Here is a 21,621-nt window from a genome sequence, read left to right as displayed (position 1 = left end):
AGTCACCCCTATCGCAAAGCAATTTGATGAATACAGGGACTCTTATTTCTCTTCTCGTTCAAAAAAAGATTTAGAAATGAAAACGTTCAATTTTATTACACGATAGCAGATGTTATTTCGAACTGTATACTTTGCATTTACATCGTCGATATACCGAAAGAACGAGAGAACGTCGACGTTGAGATAAAAGCATGACTGGTAGAGAAGAAAACGAGGAAAAAGGAAAATAGAATCGCATGTCGGTAATTTATTCTGTGTAACGTGCCTCTCGCGTTGCGACTCCTGTGAAATCCAATATTTTCTCTTGAAAAGTATATCCTTTTTCCCAGCGACTTCTCTACTCCATCTACCCGAGTTTCAATTATTTCCACCCCTGCAATACTTCAGGTGTCGGTTGTGTATTAAGAAAATACCAGAGTGTGCGGACCATGAATCGAAAACGATCCTCCTTTTCCTCGACTACCTTGGATACTACGTGCGCGCGCGGAACTCGCATAGAAAGATCCTCGAAAAGTAGAAAACAAATGGAAGAACGGAAAGGAGACGAATGAATTTCTATTTCTTTCTTTCCTTTTTCACTTTTCTACTTTTATTTCGAGCGTAAATCACAAACGAGATGCTACAATTTATTAAAAGGTTCATGACTTTTAAATCATCAACGGAAAATAATATTTTATACTATGCCAAAGTACCTTCGTTCTTGTTGTTGTATTATACATCCATATATTTACATATATACATTGAGAACTATGATAGCACAAAGAGAGAGAGAGAGGGAGAGAGAGATAAGAGAACGATCTATTTCCACTTATATTATCACTATCTCAGTATCCCATCACACAACCATACTATGTTCTGTGAGATATGATGTGAATTAAGTAGTTTTACTTAAAAAAGAAACGATTATTTTTTATTTGTTTATAAAAATTGTTTAACGTATAGATATATCTAAATATCACTACGGACATCTGGTATTAACTTTTCCAAAGAACTTTATCTTAACAATTATTTATAATAAATTATTTATAACAAATTGTGAAATGTTACAGATATATCTAAATAATAATACAAACATCGAATGAGTATTTTTGAAAAAACTTGATTATAACAATTATTTATAATAAATTGTTTATACCAAATTATTTATAGTAAATTGTTTATAATAAATTGTTAAATGTATATGCTATATCTATATGTCACCACGGATATCTGGTGCTAATTTTTGGAAACGTGGTTATGAAATTTGTTTATAACAAATTGTTTATAACAAATTTTTTATAACGTATTATCAAGTTTATAGCAAATATATACATACGTATATCATTATAAATTACGTAGTATTAATTTATAAGATATCGGTTATCACGATTTTTTTTAACAAATTATTTATAGCAAATTATTAATTAATTATTATTAATATAATAGAAAAATAGAGAAAAAATTTCCTTTTAAAATGGTTTTTCTTTGAAGTTTTTACGATCTTTAGTTTAGTAGATAATTCCATATAAATAATTGGCATTTGCGATGACCCATTGACCTATATAATTTCTCTCATAAAAGAACATTGACATGGTGATCTATATAAATTCTTGAAGATCAGTTATTTTTACTACTTACTATGGCTTACACACATTACTATCAATAGCACATGTTTATTGAGAATTATGAATGGAGAATTACGAATGCATTTATCTTCGGAACGGAAAATAGTAGGGAAGTGAAATAAAGACCGTTTTAAAGGGGAAAGAGCCCTCTTTTACTTTATGTATTCAAATAACATCGTTATAATAAAACCTATCATCGATATAAAAGTATGGTTTATCTAAAATGTGAAAATAAATGAGATTGGCAATAGTTACTTTTCGAAATATATGAAAAGGAGGACTTACTGTATTGTTAATATATATATATGTGTGCGTATGTCTACACACATAGATATATATACATTATTTCTGTATATATGTAATACGAGTTTCATTTTACGAATAAACTGAATTTATCTTCCCTAAGGAAATTAGAAAAGGTATCGTGACATCAACGAGAAAGTAGGAAAAAGTGGAAAAGGAGACAAGAAATATCCAACGAAAGAAAAGTTCGCCTTAATGTGCTGCCAGTAAAGTTAATATAAACTCGACAACCCGACTAGTCTAAAGCGAAGCGATGAAAATTTCGAGCATAGTGTATATGTATAAGGGCATACCTCTTCGTATCTCGAAGGACAACAATATTACATCGACTAGAGAAGGTGATGAAATATCGTCTCATCGTTAAGCACAAAGTATCTGAAGAATCCCAAGTAGAACTTATTTCGGAGCAAGTTTTTAGGATATATAATAAAAGCACGAAGAGTTGCTTAATAATGCATTATCCATATACCAATACTTTTATATTAACTTATTCAAATGGATCTTGTAATGAATTATTTGATTTTCCGTTGACATAGGATAAAGAAAATTTTTACTTAAGTTTTTATCTTATATTTTTTTCAAGAAACTTTCGAAGAAAAACTTCCCTTCTTATCTCAGAAGCAGCGGGAAAAAAGCTCTCGACAAAACATAGATAAAAACTCAAGTGTTGGTGACACGATGGACCCTGAGCGTTCAAGCAAAACGATTCAAACTAGAAAATTAATGAACGTACGGTGTAAAAGAAAACAGTCTCTGGCGTATGCTATTCGTCTTGAAAGTGGATTCAGGTTAACGAAGCATATTGAGAGTACAGTTTATCTTGCTCATTACCGACATAATTAGCTTAGTAATACGCTCAAATGCACTTCGGTGTTTGTTGAAGCGTGAAATGTTCTGAAATTTGTATTCTCGCTCCAGCGGTCGAATGGATACGCTTAAAATCCATCGAAAAGCCGAGAGACCCTGTGGCTGACCTACGTTGGTCGTTGAATATTTGATAGCGTCCTGCGATACAGGAAGCGTGTTCCGTATTGGTGTACGCAAGTAAATTCGTGTCGGTGCTATCAATACCCACGATACACGTGACGAACATAACAGATCGCGTTGCACTTCAAAATCGACGTTGCATCCGATCGACTATCTGTCAAGAATTTTCTTACACTGATATTTGATATAAAAATATGATATTGCTAGTTATTATTATTATATTCTAACAATTGTATTTAAATTCAATAATTTAATTATACAAAGATTTCTTGGAATGAGTTTTCATTACAATCATTCGAATTTTATTTTAGAAAACTTTGATAAAATGAAAAGCAACAGATATCAATGAAGTTTATTCTACAATATTCTCTAGGGTAACTGATATTAACGGTGCAAGAGAGATTCGATGCTTCGACAATAATTCTCAATCAAGTTCCACCCTTCCAACGATATACATCCTCGGTTAGGTGCTTACTCGTTCCCAAATGACCATTCATCCTCTAGTGACGTAGTCGAGAAGGGCAGCGGTTTACTTGTCCAATAAAAGGAATACTGAATGTCTTTTTTCGAATTTCGAATGCCTTTTCAAATGTGTTGAAAACTTGAATTTCGTTGTTAATAGATAATGTACTTTTATTCTTTCTGGAATATTTGCAAATTTTTAAATTATTACCATATAATACGAATATCTTTTATACAGTATATGTGGGAACGAACACCTTTCATGTAATGTAATATTAAATATTTGTGGAGAGATTGATCGAAGAGACCTTCTGGATAGCTTAATGGTTAGAAGAGCTGCTCAAAAAGCGAAAGACCCAGATTCGAATACCGATTCAAATTACTCGGCGGTCCAACGTCTTTACGAATCCTACAATTCCATGTTAAAGAAGGAAAGAAGCTAATATCGTTACACGCTGGAATATTCAGCAGCAATACATAGGAAGGTGATTAAAAAAAGAGAATCTATGGTGGCGAACCGACAACGAGAGCGACACAAGTGTTGGCCTGGGAAATTGTTAGAGAGGAAGATTTCTTAAGTATCCCAAGATACTCGAAAAATCAAAAACAACGTCAGCGACGCGAACGGTGACTAGGGAAATCGGTAGAGAGAAAAGATGCCTTAAATGTCTGGCACTTTTAAAATTTCAATATCTTTAGTGGGAGAAGAATATTCAAGAACGAATTTTGCTGCATAATGGCTGAGTGTGAGAGGAAACAAGCACCTCCATTTAATATAAGTAGACATTCGTGGTGAGGTTCATTGAAGGGCCCCTGAATAGCTTAATGGTTAGAACAGCTGCCCGGAAAGCAGAAGACTCGGTTTTGGGTTTCCCGGTCCAAATGACCCGCAAGCCTAACTTTTTTTAGGAATCCTATATACATACGAATGTCAAAGTATCTAAAATTTTCTAACTTTTGCAATTAACGAGCATGAAAATCCTATATGAGAGTGCGGATTAATGAATGACGATAATGAAGGAAACATGTCGTAAGATGTAGAACAAACAATTATCATAAAAATAACGTCGATCATCTCTGAAAATCATTTTATAGGAGTTCGAGAGAAAATACAATTTTGAAGTGCCTCTTGCAACTTCCCCCCTACTTTCTACGACTTCTTCGAGTTAACAAAAGAAAAAAAAAAAATAAGTTGCAAAGTTTTCTCCTTGCCTCGGTCGAAGGGTTCACACTACGTGGAAACTTAAAGGATTTTCTTTTGAGCATGCAGTTAAAAAATCGTTGGAGACTTTACTGGCCTAGTTCGCAGCTAAAAAATTATGAAGAAAATCCATGAAATGCGTCAAGAAAAAGAGGAAGAGATAGATAGATAGAGATAGATATATAGATAAATAGATAAATAGATAAATAGAAAGAGATAGGGAGAGAAAGAGAGAGACATATAGTACGGATAAAGAAAGTACGCGATACATTATGGATGAGTAGAGTTTATTTCAAACGAAGTGAATCCTTCAAAAGAGAGAAACTTCATGTTCTAGACGAATTTACAAAAATATCCGTTGATGGATCTTTCTCGTTGATATTAAAGTGAATCCTTCCTTGTACAATTAGAAAGTTCACGGTAAAATTATAAAGTACTAGGTAGGTTGAGAAGAGTTACTTATGTTTCTCGTCGTTTGCCTTCCAAGCTACCAACGATGTACAATTTACAAAGGATTTCGCTGAGAGTTTTTACAAAGTATTATACGCTTTAGTTTTTACGGTGGATGGCACTCTTGAAGAAGACAAACGAATATAAAATTTTACTTTGTTGGTATAACGAAAGGAAAGTGTGTCTTCTTTACGTTATGACGTTACTAGTTTGCGTTTTCCGCAAGCTCTTTACAGACTTTTATACTAGAAAATTTCGATTATCTACATTGCAGAATAGCTTCGAAAGCTTCTCATATGTGACGTACATTTTTCGTGCTGAACATAAACAGTTTGATCAAAATTGATATTGTTGTAGTTTCTAGTTTAGAAAATTGTAATTCGATCCTTTTACCAACATTTAAGTTACTTATCGGTATAGTACCGAAAGCTTTTAAATAATCCCGATCGCTGTACCATCGATTTTATTTTATTTTCGATACAATCTGATTAATTACTTTTATTTTACTTTTTACATGATCAATCAAGAAAAAAAGATCAACGAAATAGTGTGTAACCCATCGATTTATATATTTCTCGTTATCGGTATGATGTATACGATACATCATAAGGATCGATCAATGAGCCGATTATCGAAGCATTGCGATACTCTCTTCTTCTTTATTTATCCATTATATATCTATTTCTCCCTAGGCAAATGCCATTAGTAATTTTGGGCAGTGCATGCGAACATTGAGGGTGTGAAACTCATACCGGAATCAGGGACGTCCGAGGGAAGCGCTAGTTGACTTGATATCAGATGGAAAGTTACCGGATCCGGGCTTTCGCTCGAGTCCGCGTAACTACCGCAAGTACACCGACCAAGTATTCTCTCTCTCTCTCTCTCTCTTTCTCTTTCTCTCTCTCACTGTTTCCTTCTTGCCTAAATTTACGTCCGATATCAAGTTCGATAACGAGAGCACCATTCTCTTCTTCTTCTTCTCCACTTCTTCCTTTAATTGCTTCTTTCGCTAATTAAGGATGCAGGAAATTACTAAACTTAATTATTTTCTAATTAATACACGACTAGGGAAATATTTAACTTTTATCTTTTTGAAAATAAAACATAAGTGAGACAAAGAGAGGATACAATGGATGCATTCGAGAGGTCGAATGCAAATCAAATCATTCCGAAGGACAGAATTGTGGAAGAGGAAACATTGCATATGATCGATTCAACGATATATGTTAAGCCGTACCTAGCACATTTGGAGAAAATGTTTCTCCACAGTCTCTGCTCCTTCGATAGACAATCGCGTACTGTTTGCGCAATACGAATAGACCTCCTGTACCTATGTACCTTTCTGTACCTATTCCTATCGGTTCGTGTATTTCGCGAAGATCTCTAATGAACGTCGAGCTATCGTCTAATGTTCTCTGCGGTTCGTTATCGTTGGTGATGGGAGCGACGATTCAACCACACATCTCTCTCTCTCTCTCTCTCTCTCTCTCTCTCTCTCTCTCTCTCTCTCTCTCTCTCTCTCTCTCTCTCTCTCTCTCTCTCTCTCTGTAAACATTAGAAATCTCTCGAAGCGAAAAGCAGATGAAACATTTCTAGGATATCAAAGAAACTGGCATTTCGCCCAACATACATTCAATCAATTCAAATACGACCGTTGCAATTGCTAGAACTCAGTAGGATGTTTACTTACTTAAGTATAATTTTTTTTTCCAGCTGATGCGAATCTCTGCGGAAATAAGAAAAAGGAAAAAGAAAAGAAAAAAAAAACAAAAAAAAAAAAAAAAAGAAAGAAGAGAAAGGAAGGGCAAGATCCATTTTCGTGCAGAATAGAGCGTAACGTGGCGTCAGACTTTTTGCCGTGTTATAGACTTTTCAGAATAGAGGAGAAACGCTCCCGTTTCTATAGTTACCTACTCGAAAACGTTTCGACGATTCTCATGGAAAGAAACGCTTCGAGCGTTCTCTCGATTCGTGAAGAACATTTTTGTTTTTCCTATTTGCAAACGGGAAAGCGGATTTCCCTGTACTTTAAACGGTGACTTTTATTTCAAAAAATTTTCAAACTTTCGCTTTATGTTATCGTAAAGCGAAAAGGAAGAAATTGTAAATTGGAAAGATTCACTTCGTGTTAGAATCCAAGAGATCATCTAGGTGAATAAACAGTTATGGGATAGAAAGGAGCTATCGCGACGAATTCCGAAAATTTTCACGAGGAAAATCTCGTCTTTCCCAAGAGAAACGAGGAAAACTTGATATAGTCTGACATGACGAAGACGCTTTTCTATCCAGTTTCATCGGCAAAACTGTCGAGATTCTTGATTGAAAGGATCGCAAGCATAAGAAAGATCGTAAGAAAAGATCTAGAAGCGAAACGAGTCCTCCCGAATATCTTCGATTTTCGATACTTGCGATATTCATCTTTCCTTCCTTCCTTCCTTTCGTTTTATCTTTTTTTTTATTATCTCGTTCGGTGATAGTCGTTTTCGATTCTCGTGGCGTTCGTATTAAAATCTCATGTCTCCCGTAAAAGTTGATAGCGCGAAATATTCGTGCAAGAATATTCATAGGGATGAATTTTTCTTTTATTTAAAAAAAAAAGGAAAAAGTGAGAAAAGAAAAGAAAAAGAAAAAGAAAAGACAACGATCTCTCATTTCGTAGAGATTAAAACCGTTTCTCATGCTTAATCTTTGGTAGTAATCTCTATCCATCAAAATCAATCTATATCATTCGAGCGCTCTTAAGGACGAGTATTTTAGCTTGATAAGGGTTGTAATTTGATTCTCCGACAACTCGAAGGAAGGAAATCTCTTCCGGTAACTGATTCTAAGAGTAACGCTATCGTTCATCCCATTTATTTTCAAGGAAAGCTTCATCATTAACGTTACCTCATAAGCTGCAAGTGCATCGAGACCATTTCCAAGAGGATTTCAAGTTGATGCTTCGGTATTCTTCTCGAAGAAGATCCTCGATAATCCTTTCTGATGAATCTTCTATCGAAGAGAGTAACCTCTCGTTGGATCCAACTTGCCAAAGACGTTTCTAGGCGCAACCTAGAAATTATCTTCCCGAGAGGAGATTCTTTTCTTTTTAGATGAGAAGAACGTTTAGCTCGACTCTGCTGGTCGATCGTGCGAAAGAGATTTGTTAGACTTACTTGTGATCCGAGTAACGAACGAAGACACGAGTTTAGCAAAAGTATCATCGTTTGACGAGAGTAAGGTCGTCGTAGGAGTCGAACGTCCTCCTCGTTTTTCTTCCGTCGTTTCTGACAAATGAAACTTGGGAAAAAAGTGATAGTACGTTCGAAGAAAGTTCGATGGATTACAAACCGTAAAAGAAGAAGCGTCTAAAAGAAACGTTTTGACGATAAATTTACATTAGATGAACCATGGAAAAGACACGAAAATTTTTCCTAGTTTCAATCTTTTTATCCTTAGTCTTTCGTCTTGTTTCTTTAACATTATTCAAGTAAATATCGTTTGGAACTTTATCTCGTGCAAATGAAAAGAAAATAGACTTCTTCTAATGAGAACCAATTCGATCCACTCGACGAAATTTGTATTTCCTCGGCTGGTCGATGCCAGAATCGCAGATTGACGTTGGCAGAAGGATACGAAGCGAATGATTCAACTTGGCTTTTTCAAAAACGAAGAAACGACTAGGTTCCCGTCCAAGTCGACAGACGTGCTATCAGACATTGATGTCTCCGACGTCAAGTAGACAACGCTCCTCAATTCGAAAGAAGAATTCAAGTTTTACTGAAAGATGTTGGCAAAGGGCCTTTTATATATATATATATATATATATAAAAGGCTATGTATCACACGTATACACCATGTAAATATATATTCACAGACCTTTTGCATTTGATCGTAAAGCTAAAGTGTAAATGAACAGTTTAAAAATATCTTTTGAAGAATTTCTTTGAAGAATAAATTGATCGTAGAATAATATTGAACATTAGTTAGATAGGTGCAAGTTTAAGACATCGTTCAAAAGCAGACGGTCTCTACGGGTAGGTTTCAATGGAGGAGAGTCTCTCTGGCAAGGAAAGTAAATGTTGAGCCCGGCATTGCTCGGCATTGCGAACTCTCTGCAGGATCGAACGAGCACTCCGCTATTGTTGCCGGTTAATTAAGGGAATTGCTGAAAGATTAAGGAGCTGCCTCTTCTTATAATCCGTACTCCAAACTTCCTCTTTCTCTACTAAGACCAACTGCTTTTATCCTATCTATTTACTCTATGTTTCTCTTTCTCTCTTTCTATATTTTTCTTTCATTCCATTATTTTCGATCGGTGGGTTTATTGTATTGTTGTGTAACTATCGAGAATCTTACGTATCTCTTTCTAATCATTTATGTACTAAAACCTTTTTGAGAGAAAAAAAACAACAATTTTTCACGATGTAACAGAGTCAGAAACAAATTCAAGATAAATATTAAATCAATAACGAAACACTCTGATGGTCCCACTATGTAATTGCGGCAAACCATAAAGAGAGTGACGAAGGACGAGCTGACCGTTAACCGCAAGAATCCTCTGTACACAGGACTGGTCACTCGTCGGAGCTAGAGTTAGGGTCCTTTAGCTAATTGCTTTCGCATGAGCGAGCGATTTAGTTTCACGATCGAACCCTTTCAGCCATTATCTTCGTCAACGGTCATTCGTCGAAACCACAATAATGGGGGCATTGATCAACCGAACTATAACGGACATCTAGAAAGGACATTGCTATTTTGCCCAATCGAATAAACGGAAAAAGAACGAAATTATTTGAGAAATGAATGACGAAATTCAGCAAATGATATTTTCGATTAAATTTATGACTTTAATTCCTTCCTTATTTCTTATCTTGTTTATAGAAATTTCATTTTTTATTCTTATTTGTTGCAAGGAGGAAATTTAAAAAAGCACATATAGTTTTTACATACAAACTCAATGATAAACTCAGGTTAATGTCAAAAGTATCTTTTAGTTGTAAAAATTTTTAATTCTTATAATCTCAATAAATATAAAAAAATCACATAGAAAATCTCGTAGAAATAACGAACACTTCGTGACAATAAAATAGTCTAATATTGATTTAAATTAACTAAGACGTTTTTATAAACGAGAAATCTCAACTCCGTATCTGGATAACTCCCGACTTATAACTATTAACGAGTAAAGGATTGGTAACTAGACTAAAGCCTATACTATGCTAGTGGAAGTTCTAGGCCCAAGTTTACTCGATCGATAAGCGATAACCGTGGAAGGCGATGCGCGTAGCACTCGGATACGTTGTCGAATTATCTCAATTAACGTCGTTAGCCGACCGACGCGAACCGACGAATCCGACAACAGCCAGCTGCACCAAATTGCACTCTGCTGTAACGAGGCGCAAACACGAAAGCGTCGTCGCGCGACAACGACGAATTAATGCACGTTCAAGACCGCGGCATACTTAATCGACCGTACATACTATTCTCCTTTAGCTAGCACAAGGGCCTTCACGTTACGCTAATAAATATTACTACTTTCAACATGATCGTAGAACATTAATGAAGCGAAACTCTACAGACGTTTGCGATCTAATCGCACTTTCGTTGTTATATTACGAGTAAATATAACTTTAAATTGTTTATATTTAAAGACGATAATTCATCGCTCATTCTTATAATTATCTAATATTACGAGAAAGAAAATCGATAATTGTCAATTCCAATTTTATCTATTTTAATTTTATTTTCAACATAGATAGTACATATGTAAATTATACTTAATAACTGTAATCAAAATGACATAAAGTTAATTTTTATTTTATAATCGTTTAGACAGACAAAAAGATCAATTAAATAATCGAATGAATATATTGAATCATAAAATTCTTAAAGATAATGATACTTCATTTTTATTAACTTTTTTAATAGAACGTAAACGTAAGATAGAGTATAGACGGATAATTTAAAAAAAAAAAAAATTCAATAAAATGAGTTGTCATAAAAATGTTATGAGTAATAATCGAGATAATTAGGCAGAAAATCTTTCATTTTCTTCATTGTATCGTTTTATCGGTAAGGTGATCATCGAGACGGTGCAAAGTTTTACGAGCGGAGCTAGCATAATTTTCTCGATATACCGAAAGCTCTTGAGAACCATAAGATTTGGAGTTCTTGCTTCTACGAGCGACGAAGAATCATCGACTCGTCCGAAGTTTCGTTGGCTCTCGAAGTTTATCGAGTTTTATCCAGCAGAGCGCACTCTGATTCGAATGTCACGTGGAACCGGATGCAACAGCTTGCCGCGCACAGTTGGACCGGCTGCGCTTCCGATTTAATACGATTCCTGGACCGTGAATAAATATTTCATCACAGCCAAGTTATTTCACACTTCGTTCGTCTTCTTTATCCCGATATCTCTTTCTCTCTCTTTTTCTGTTTCTCTGTTTCATTTACATTTTCAATCTTTTCGAAGGTAGGAGAAACTAAAGAATAAAATTCGACAGTCACTCATAATTTTGTTAACATTTCCATACAAAATGTCGAGCCATTTTCGAGTAAGAATTTTTTTGTCAAATGAATTATCCAACGAGAATAAGTCAGAGTATACATTTTGTATCAGATATACGATATCTATATATACATATGTATTCCTATATATACATACACACATGCACACACGTAGGTATCGTACGTTCTCGAAGACAAACAGAGAACGCGTCTCAAGGGAATCTCAATGTACGAAATTCAATGACCTATATATATCCTGACATCCATTTTCCGTACAATGCTATTCTCTGCTATGGAATGCTCGCTCTCTCGTATTGACTTAGTGTATCGATATCTATGATCGCTAGCTGCTAACGTCGCCTTAGAGTCTGAAAAGTTGCCACAAGTTCGCTTTAACTTTCTATCTATCGTATTATCGGAAACGCGACTATTATCGGATTAGTTCGATCTGACGTACCATTTTCTTTTCGCAGAACGAGAACAGAGCATTGCGATTGAAGGAACCCGCATCCTTGGCCCTATCCGCTGGAAATGCCGGTGGTTACATGGACCCAGATGGTACTGCCATTGCGATGTCGTCCGAACTTCAGCCTGCTCCTACACCCGATCCAAGAGTCACTTGGAATTACTTCGACGAGCAAGGGTAAGAGAAAAGTTTTCGCTTAATGTTTCGAACTTATATGTACGAGCAAAGAATTCGAGTATTTTCGTGATCAGAAAATCAACAGTACGAGCGAACGCATATCAATGAATCAATGGTGATCAAGAATATAAGACCCATAAAAATGGTATGAAAAACATTTCTAAACATTTGTATATATTTTCTTTTTTACGATACAAGTATTTTTTTACGCAATTTATTCACATGAAAATTAGTTGCATGAAAAAGAGTGAATGAGTGAGTGAGTGAGTGAGAGAAAGAGAGAGAGAGAGAGAGATAGAGAGAGAGAGAGAGAGAAAGCACTCCTATTTTACACAAGTTGACACTCATGTACAAGTTGACTGAATGACCTGTATAGATTAATGGTTAGGGTAACTGTCCGAAAAGTAAATTTAAGTCCCGGTCCAACAGAGACTACCCAATGGTACAACTTTTTTCACGAATTCTACATATATAATTAATATAAATCGAGGTAAACGTAGAATCTCACACGAATAAAATAGATGGAACTCCAGATAACATTCGAAAATACCAACCGAAACTGTCGCAATTCAGTTCAGGAGCAACACAATTTTTTCTCCATGAAATACATCGACAACATTAGCATACTAAAAACTTACGGGAGATACGCGATATTAATACAACAGTTGCAAAAGGACGTTTACCGGCAAGTTTAATCCACAATAGAAATTATAAATTATGTATATTGCTGGTCGCCGTACCTATGTACGTAGGTTTATCTGATAAACGTTTCGCAAGTATAAACTATAATATTCGCTTTTTATCGTAGGTACGTTTCGCGAGGTGGTCTGCGAGCTGGTGAGGACCCATACGCAAGAAATAAATTCAATCAAGAAGCCTCCGATGGTCTTCCAAGCAATAGGGATATTCCTGATACTCGTAGTGCTATGTGAGTAATAATAACATGTAAATTTAATCGTATCTATCGAAACGCTTATGTCATTTATTTAATCGATCGTTCGATCGATCGTGGACAAGTTCAGATTGATTCGAAATTGCGTCAATGAAAAAGCTCCAAAGAAATGATCAAATTATATCGTAAATAATAATGCAATTGGTGAAACTTAATGGCGAATCGATAAATAATCGATTGAATTCAGCAAACGAACGAAAAATAGGTACAATCATTATTATGAAGGAGAAAAGTGTAAAGAGAAAATCAATTGTGAAGTGTCGATCTATCAATCCTTTCATACACTATTACCAAAGCCTTCGCGAATCTTTCGGGAAACAGCATTCCTCACGTGTGATCGCCAAGATCGCAGCGTATCGTTGGGAATTCATGGAACCCCATGCCAAAAAGCGTTACATCGAAGCCGCCAGAAAGCAATGGCTTCGTCGAAGAAAAGCGGCAATGGCTCGTAAGAAATAGCTTCCAACGACCTCCGACCTAGTCATCGTTCAAGAAATCGATAGAAAGTACGTTTTCTCGGATGAATGAACTTCGATAAAGTTGATTGACTAGTCTTATTTGTCTCGATAATTTAAGACGAGTAATGTCTCATTCTCAATTTAATTTGTATATTTTATGCGTATAAAGTAGTTCATTCGATTTGAGATCTAAACTAATTAAATAATCGAATATTTCTAAATTAAACATTATATTTTTTTAAGTTAAACATTATATATATATATATATATATTCTTAAGGATGTATAAGGCAACGGTGGTACGAGACGAGTATGATATTTAGATCAAAGAACAAAATCGACCCAATCGTTGACGAAGATTATTTATATTTTTTGTAATCGAAATATTCAAAAATATTGTATCAAATTTTATCAATTGTGATCTATCGTAATTAAATCTTTACAATGTTAATAAAATAATTAAGAAATATAATAATCTAGAATTTGTTATACGCGTAAAAGATACTCTTCAATTTATCAATTTTCCAATGTTTCCATTTTCCTTTGTATTTTAATACAGGAAGAGAGAAATAACGTTGTTCGTTATAAACGAACCCACGAGACTCGCGGTGAAGTCGTATAAGTCAATTATTCAACAAGTGCAACGTCATATAGGAGAACACTCCATGCGTTGAATAAACTATTGCTTCTGTTTGTCTGCACGAATTACGGAAACAAATTTATGGAAAGCTAAAACTATGTAAGAGAGACAGACAGGAAGAGATATCACAGAATAAATCTGAAAACCGTATTACATTTTGTTTTTGCGAAATATTGACGAAACCGTATGCATCTTATTACATGTGCACGTTTCATTGAATATTCTTGATCGACAAGATTGCTGAATCTAACACAAATATTTTCTTATTATTACATGATTGCAAAAAAGAAATATATATATATATATATATATATATATATATATATATAAAAGTATAAATGAAGATATCGAATATTTGTTCTATTCGCATTTCACGTACATACATACATTACGTATATACATACATAAGTACGAACGTTTCCTACGTTTTTCGGTTCTCTTCAAGCAACTTCCAAACGATACTATTTCGTCATTTTAAATGCTGCTTTATATTTGAGAATTCAAATAGAATCCTTGTCCTCGATTTTCCTTGACTTTCTCTATCGAAGTGTATAAGGGCTCTTCAGTCTTCTTCAGCATGATCTAATTTCCGACGTCATCTTACACGCTTGTCACATTCTCGACGAAACTATTTCTCTTAAGCTGTGGCAATCAACAAGTAAAGGAATTCCGTGTACGTTCGTGAGCCTATGACAAAAGCTTATCTCGAATGAGTTTTAATATGCGACCGGTAATCTCTCTCTTTCTCTCTCTCTTTCTTTTTACGATTATATGGAAAATGTTACGGAAACTTGAGTAAAAAAGAAAAAAGAAAAAAATAAGAAACTTATTATTAAAATTATAATACGACGAAGCACTTGCGCATATTTATTATAAGTTATTGATTCGTAATATATTCTAACGAGTTACAAACGTTTATGTTCTCATTTCAAAGAACATCATTACTGTAACGTCTTTACCGCGATGAAAGAAGGTCGAAAATCGTGTCACGAGGTTGCTCGGTGTCTTTAGAGGCCGCGACAAAGGATGACATCTTCTGCAATGTACTTGGACCAATACAATAGGACCTTCCGACATCGCCGTTGTTGAATGAAAAGCTCGTGTTGTACTACTTGCATTGAGTTTCAAGGGAGCTGCGTGTACGTACACACGTAAGAAAATATCAAGGGAATCGAGCCTAAGTCGAACTACGAAAATCGATATCGTATGAACAGAGCTTTGTATTATCATCATTATTTCTATATCGAGCTTGTCGAGATAAAACTCGGTAAGACAATATCCGGCCCATACGATGAACGATTCTTTATCTCGATCATTTAGTAGACGTATTTTCTTTTTCTTTTTTTTTCTTCTTCTTCTTCTTATCTTTCTCCCTCTTTTTTTATACTTTCTTTCTTTCTTATCTTCTTCTTCTTCTTCGTCCTCCTCTTCTTCTTCCTCTTCGTCTTTTGCCTTTTATTCTTATTCTTCCACGACAAAACGTCAAGAGGTTCTTTCTAACTCGGCAACTCGTGACAACAATATTTTTATGACGTGTTCACGAAGATCAGCGAAGCTCTCTTTGTAGCAAAGTTTCGAGCTACCAGAGATAAGTCCGAGACGAAAATCCCCAACGTAAATTTGTGGAGGTACTTTTAAAACTTCGAGGTAGCATTATCGGGTGGAACTGCATTAAGATGAAACTTCCTCTCGAATACCGTCAGGTTTTAACTCGAAGATAAATATACATTATTTTCGGTCTTAATGTTAACGACAAATCCTTACGTATATAATTAAGTATTTTCGACATCTTTCTCGATATTTTTTTTTTTTTTTTTTTTTTTTTTAACGAACGTCCTGTCCGAATTGACCGCTCTTATTCGGGTATAGCATTATGAATTTTTCCAAGGAAATATTTCGACTAGTACATCGAATCGGTTTATAACGGTAAATCCTTTTGTGTGAAGGACAAGTTTTCTCTCCTTTCTGGCTCGCTGTTGATCCACCTTCACAATATCGCCAATCTCCAATGGCCAAACTCGAAGGGACGAACCGGAAAGCTGTCCTCCGCAGTTTCTGTCACATTCAGACCGTATATCCCCCTATAATTGGACGATGCTCGTGGAACTCTTATCGGTTAATATTGCTCTTTCCATGGAGGAATTTAAAAAAAAAAGATAGAGGAAAGAAAAAAAAAAAGAATAAAAAAAGAAAATCGATGAACAAGTTCGCTTCTCGAGATTCGAACTTTTGTTGGTGGAACAATGAAAGTAAGTTGGAAAGGGTAGAGACGATTCAGAGCTAAATATCGAAGCGAATAGCTTAGAAAAGACGACGAAAAGTGCTCTCATTGACTCTCCTCGGTTTACTTCGATGAATGCAAACCTTTATGCTATTCTCGCTAAATACGTAACTTCGAATTGAATTAAGTTGAGCGTAGCGTAAGGTCTCGTAGCTTCTTTTATAATGAATCCAACTAGAGCAACGCTTCATTAGCCGAGCAAGCGATCGTCTTCTTAGTTGACTGAACTCTCGATAAAACCGACCAATGAAACAAACGTTTAAACTCGGGGATCCTTCAAATCGGTAGATAGTAGCCGATCCGTCGACTTCGTTTTCGCGCTCGAAAGCTCGCCAAAGTCGTTCCTTTCCGTTCATGTTCCTTTTCCGTAAAAGGTCTTTAATAAAAATAATCGAAAGAAAATCACGATTCCTTCGAACGAGACAACGAATAATGGATCCTCGAGGCGAAGAAGATAAAGTTTATTACCGTTAAGGACAGTTCCTCCTTTATGCTCCGAACGTCCTTTGCTTTGCTTCATTTCTATGACTTTTTTTTATCGTCCAACCTGCTGACGTGAACTTACGTCTTTTTGCTAAGTAACTATTCCGCCGTTCGGTTCTTTTTCTTCCTTTTCTTCGTTCTTCTTCTTATCTTCGAAACGCTCTTTAAAAGCCTTCTTGTAGGATTCGTTTTAAAACTTAGTTCATCTCGATGTCTTTAATATACAGCTATTAGATCAGTTCGCTTTACGTATAAAACTGCGTATTCAATCAAAACCAATTCGAACCTTCATTTACATTAACGAACTATCTACGATACTCTTAAAGTTTTTAATTATTTAAATGTTTAATAATGCTCGTTCATCGACTTTATTTGAATGAATTTACCGTGAGCGAAAACCGAAGGAATAAATCGTGCATACAAAAGAACGAAGGGATACAGTTTCGAAGGATTTTAATTGAAAAGTACGGTTAATTAGAGAGACTTGCTTGTATAATTCGAGAACTTGCAACTTGAACAAAAAATAAATGTTACTTAGTAATGTTCGTAACATCGAACGAGAAGATCTGTAACATTCATTTGGAACGTGAGAAGTACTCACATAGAAAGTTCACTCGACAACTTTCCTCCTTTGGACAAAGCTCGGTCGAGAGATAAGATAAACGAAAAGACGATCCTGACGAGTAGAACCCTTTCTTCTTCTCTTCTCCTTTATTTTCTCACTGGTACACCTAGATACTAGAAGAATTGAGTCTCTGTTTAGATGTGCTCGAGGGAGATTAAAAAAATGCTAAGAGTCGAGTATCTTCAATGGACGAACAAAAAGAAAAGGGAAAAAACCGAAAAGAACAAAAAAGGAAAGAAGAAGAAAAACTGACACTATCCAATATGTTCGGCCATCTTGTCGAATAGAGCATTTACAAAAAAAAATCTTGCAACATTTTGCCGGAGGGAGAAATATTACTATGTATTTTTTCAAGAGTCGAAGAGAGAAAGAGAAAAAGAGAGAGAGAGAGAGGCACTTCCAAAGTCTCTTTCAACGATATCTCCCACGCTTTTCATCTTTACGTAGAGATGAGAATGCAAAGAGCGACGGTCGACGCATCATACACGATGCGTATGTAAATGCACTGGTTTGCACCTGGATAACTAAACCTCCTTCCGCCATTCTGCTCTCACCGTCCTACCGAATAATTATGTTTGTTTTCCATTTAAGTTGTTTGCGCCTCTATTTGCATCACTACCAACGAGACGTTTCACGCTTCTCTTATTCCTCATATCTGACAATCTAGTTCCTGGATTTCTTTATTTTCTTTCCTTTTATTTTATTTTATTTTTCACTCAAATTTAAAAACATGCTCCTATGTAACAACTTTCACTGTTTAGGGCAAAAAGAAATGAAAAGGACTAAAAAAAAAAAAGAAAAACGAAGAAAGAAAAAAGAAAAAAAAATCTTTTGTTTATTCAACGTTGATCGATTATTATGTAGTAGAATCGTCTCACGAGTCATCAAACACGGAAGGGAAAAAGACTCCTTAGTGAGAGGAAGAAGTGATTCATCTCGGCGAAAGTGCGATTCGATCGTGTTTCTCGAGAGACGAGAAACGATTCCGGCAAAAGAAGATCGGCGAACGCACGTAATACGCGTAGACGATCCTACGGAGTCGAGAAGGAATGTCTCTCTTGGATGCTGACGAGCATGGATTAAGAGCACGGCTGACTACTTTCTCAGGAATATAAATCGTTTCGGCTTGATCGAGAAGAGATACCTACGTGCTGCTGGTAAAACCGAGCCAACGTTATTATCGCTACAAATATCACGACCTTTCCTCTTCCTCGTTCGAGAAGAGAAAAACAGGAAAAAAAAATAAAAAAGTTCCTTCCTCCATCTCTTCCTGACTTTCTTCCTATCTTCGAGATATTGGCCTATTTTCCTCACGAGAAAAGAAATTTCCACTTCTTTTTCTTTTCTTTTTCCTCGAAATATTATTCCCTATCGTGAATTTAAGAGATTGTGTAAAACGAATATAAGTAAATGAATGTACTCGTGGAACGAATATACCAATTAAAGAAGAATTTTTTTTCTTCCAACGAATTTACGATCCATTTTCTTGTAATTTATTCAAGAAAGTTGCGGAAAGACGAACATTCGTGGATTCTTTAACGAGAAATGAAGTACTCTTCGAGTTCGAGAAAGCGATAATAGTCGGTGGCCAGGGATACAAGGATTACTTGGTGGGACGTAAATCCGGAGGAGAAAATAATTGACCAGCGATATCCTCTTTCTAATTTTTTTCTTTTTTCTTTTTTTTTCTTTTTCTTTCTTTCTTTTTTCTTTTTTTCGCCGGTATCGATATCGTGCGTCAGGTGCTCGGCTGCCACCGTAAACGGTAGGGAAATTAGTTTAGTCTCCGAGAAGAGAGAGAAAGAGAAAAAGAAAGAGAAAGAAAAAAGAAAGAAGGATGAAGGAAAAAATGAGAGAAAAGTATAAACGAAAAGAGGAAGAGAAAAAGAGATAGGTAGAGAGAGAGAGAGAGAGAGAGAGAGAGAGAGGTAGAGAGAGAAAGAGAGATAGGTAAAGAGAGAAAGAGAGATAGGTAAAGAGAGAAAGAGAGGTAGAGAGAGAAAGAGAGATAGGTAAAGAGAGAAAGAGAGATAGGTAAAGAGAGAAAGAGAGGTAGAGAGAGAAAGAGAGATAGGTAGAGAGAGAAAGAGAGAGAAGAGAGGACTTGGTTTGGAAGCTACCAAAAAGGTTATCGTTACGTTAGCTGCGCCTAGCTACGAGCTCGTTTAAGTATTCACGCCGAAAAAAGGGTAACAAGGAGGTCCGAAAGTTTTTGATTTTAAAAAGCGCCTTTATGTTTTATTCAGCAAAAAGCGAACTTCCGGGATGTAGGATGATGAAGGACGGTGCACAGTCGACGTTTTATGCACGATGGGAAGGCGATCGAAGTAGTAAATGAACGACGCTTCTCAGAAATCCATTTCGTTGAGATTAAAATAATCGCTAGTATTTATCTTCTAGGCGATTTAATCATTTTTTGTATTTTTATTCTTTTTTTACGCTCTACCGACAAATCGATCGTGTTATCGTATTATCTGGAGATTGCGTAAGTATGCTAGATAGGATTCTTTATTAGTCCGTTATGTTCACATTTACGTTTCTTCTCTCTCTCTCCTCTCTCTCTCTTAACTTTGTTATTTTCTCATGTCGATGAAGTCGATGATTATTATTTTTTCGCGTTTCATATTATAAATGTGAAGCATCATCGAATAGAAAGAAAAGCAAAGTCACGAACGAACGTTCCTTTCATCTCGCGATTGTGTCGATCCTTTCTCTCTCTCTCTCTCTCTCTCTCCCCTCCCTCTCTCAAAAGAAGAAGAAGCGCAAATGTAAAGTGCTTTGGAGAAAGGGTGACAACGAGGTAAGAATGAGGAAGAGTAGGAGAGATTGCAAAAGGTCGGAGAACATGATTGCACCACCTTCGGAGAAATTACGGAAGACGACGGAATATTTGGATGGGAAGAAAAAGAAAGAGAACGGAGTAGCAAGGAGTAAGAGCGTGAAGGTGGGGAGGGGGCGAGCAGTCAGGGAGGTAGAAAGAGGGAAAGCATGATAGGGACGAAGCAACGAAGCTACTCTCAAAACTTATACAAAATTAGATTTTAAATTCCGTCCTTTTCTACCGTATTCTCTCCTCAACCTTTAAATTGCAAGAAAATAGAAATGCCGTACGCAAGTAGTCACGATTCTTTCGAAACTTACAGCACCGTTCCGTGAAGGACAAACAGAAAGGAAGGGCTTTCCATTTGTATAAGAAGAAAATGTAAGAGAAGAAAAATCTTCTCGAGATATTCTGTACCTTCTTTTCCCTCGAGACGATGCATTTTCGTCTTTGAGCGTAAAAATAATGAGAAACGCTAACGCGAGCTTTACGAGGGACAAAGTCGTTTTATGGTATATATGTATCTGTTCTATATAGATGTACATTTATTTCGTACATACTTACATATATAGATAAGTATTCTGAGTTACGAAGAAGAAAAATCGAAACGTTTCGCTATCTTTTTGGACATTAAGGAATGTATTTACTTGATACGTACTTACAGAGACGCGTCGAATGTCGTTAATATTAATGTCTCATCCGGTCGATGCTTCACGTTGGAACAAGTAGAATTAATCGATCGCATCCATGTATAATGTAATACGCTGAGCAGTCTCGACAGAGGGATCCAAAGGCATATTGGCTTTGATAGCTCCGTGTAAACGTGACATAACTTCGAACGAGTGATCGCACGATACGGTTTTATGAAAACAACCTTCGTTTTATCTCGAGCCCAAATGAAATTTTCCTATCCGTTGCATGGGAGAAACTGTCATAAATTTTTCTCTCTTCCTCTCTCTATCTCTCTCTCTCTCTCTCTCTCTCTCTCTCTCTTTCTTTCTTTCTTTCTCCCTCTCTCTGTACCTCTGTCGCTCTTCGTTACGTCATTTTTTCAAAAAATCAACAAATTCGAAAGGCATGCTGTTCTCCAAATTACGTCGCCGCTATTCGCGAGTACGGCTTAACGAGATTACCGTTTCGTACAAAATCGCCATTGGTTTGCGTTGACGAGCCGAACCGTGGACTCTACGGAAAAATGAATTTTCCATTTTCGGCTCACTGAA

The 21,621-nt window shown here is 35.9% G+C and overlaps 1 protein-coding gene across 2 annotated transcripts in view; it reads left to right on the top strand.

The window, feature by feature from the left end:
- Positions 1-21,621, top strand: part of LOC124952454 (polypeptide N-acetylgalactosaminyltransferase 2) — a 98,035-nt gene that overhangs the window by 58,255 nt on the left and 18,159 nt on the right. The window contains exons 2-3 of one of the 2 annotated variants that reach the window (XM_047502343.1): positions 11,970-12,139; positions 12,948-13,067. In XM_047502343.1, the coding sequence (XP_047358299.1) occupies positions 11,970-12,139; positions 12,948-13,067 (290 nt within the window). The remainder of the gene's footprint in view (positions 1-11,969; positions 12,140-12,947; positions 13,068-21,621) is intronic. The other variant, XM_047502344.1, reaches the window with a different exon arrangement.

Source organism: Vespa velutina, chromosome 10 (genome assembly GCF_912470025.1).
Source record: "Vespa velutina chromosome 10, iVesVel2.1, whole genome shotgun sequence".
NCBI lineage: Eukaryota > Metazoa > Arthropoda > Insecta > Hymenoptera > Vespidae > Vespa > Vespa velutina.
The sequence above is the reverse complement of the archived record's forward strand: the minus strand, read 5'-3'. Positions and strand labels throughout refer to the sequence as shown.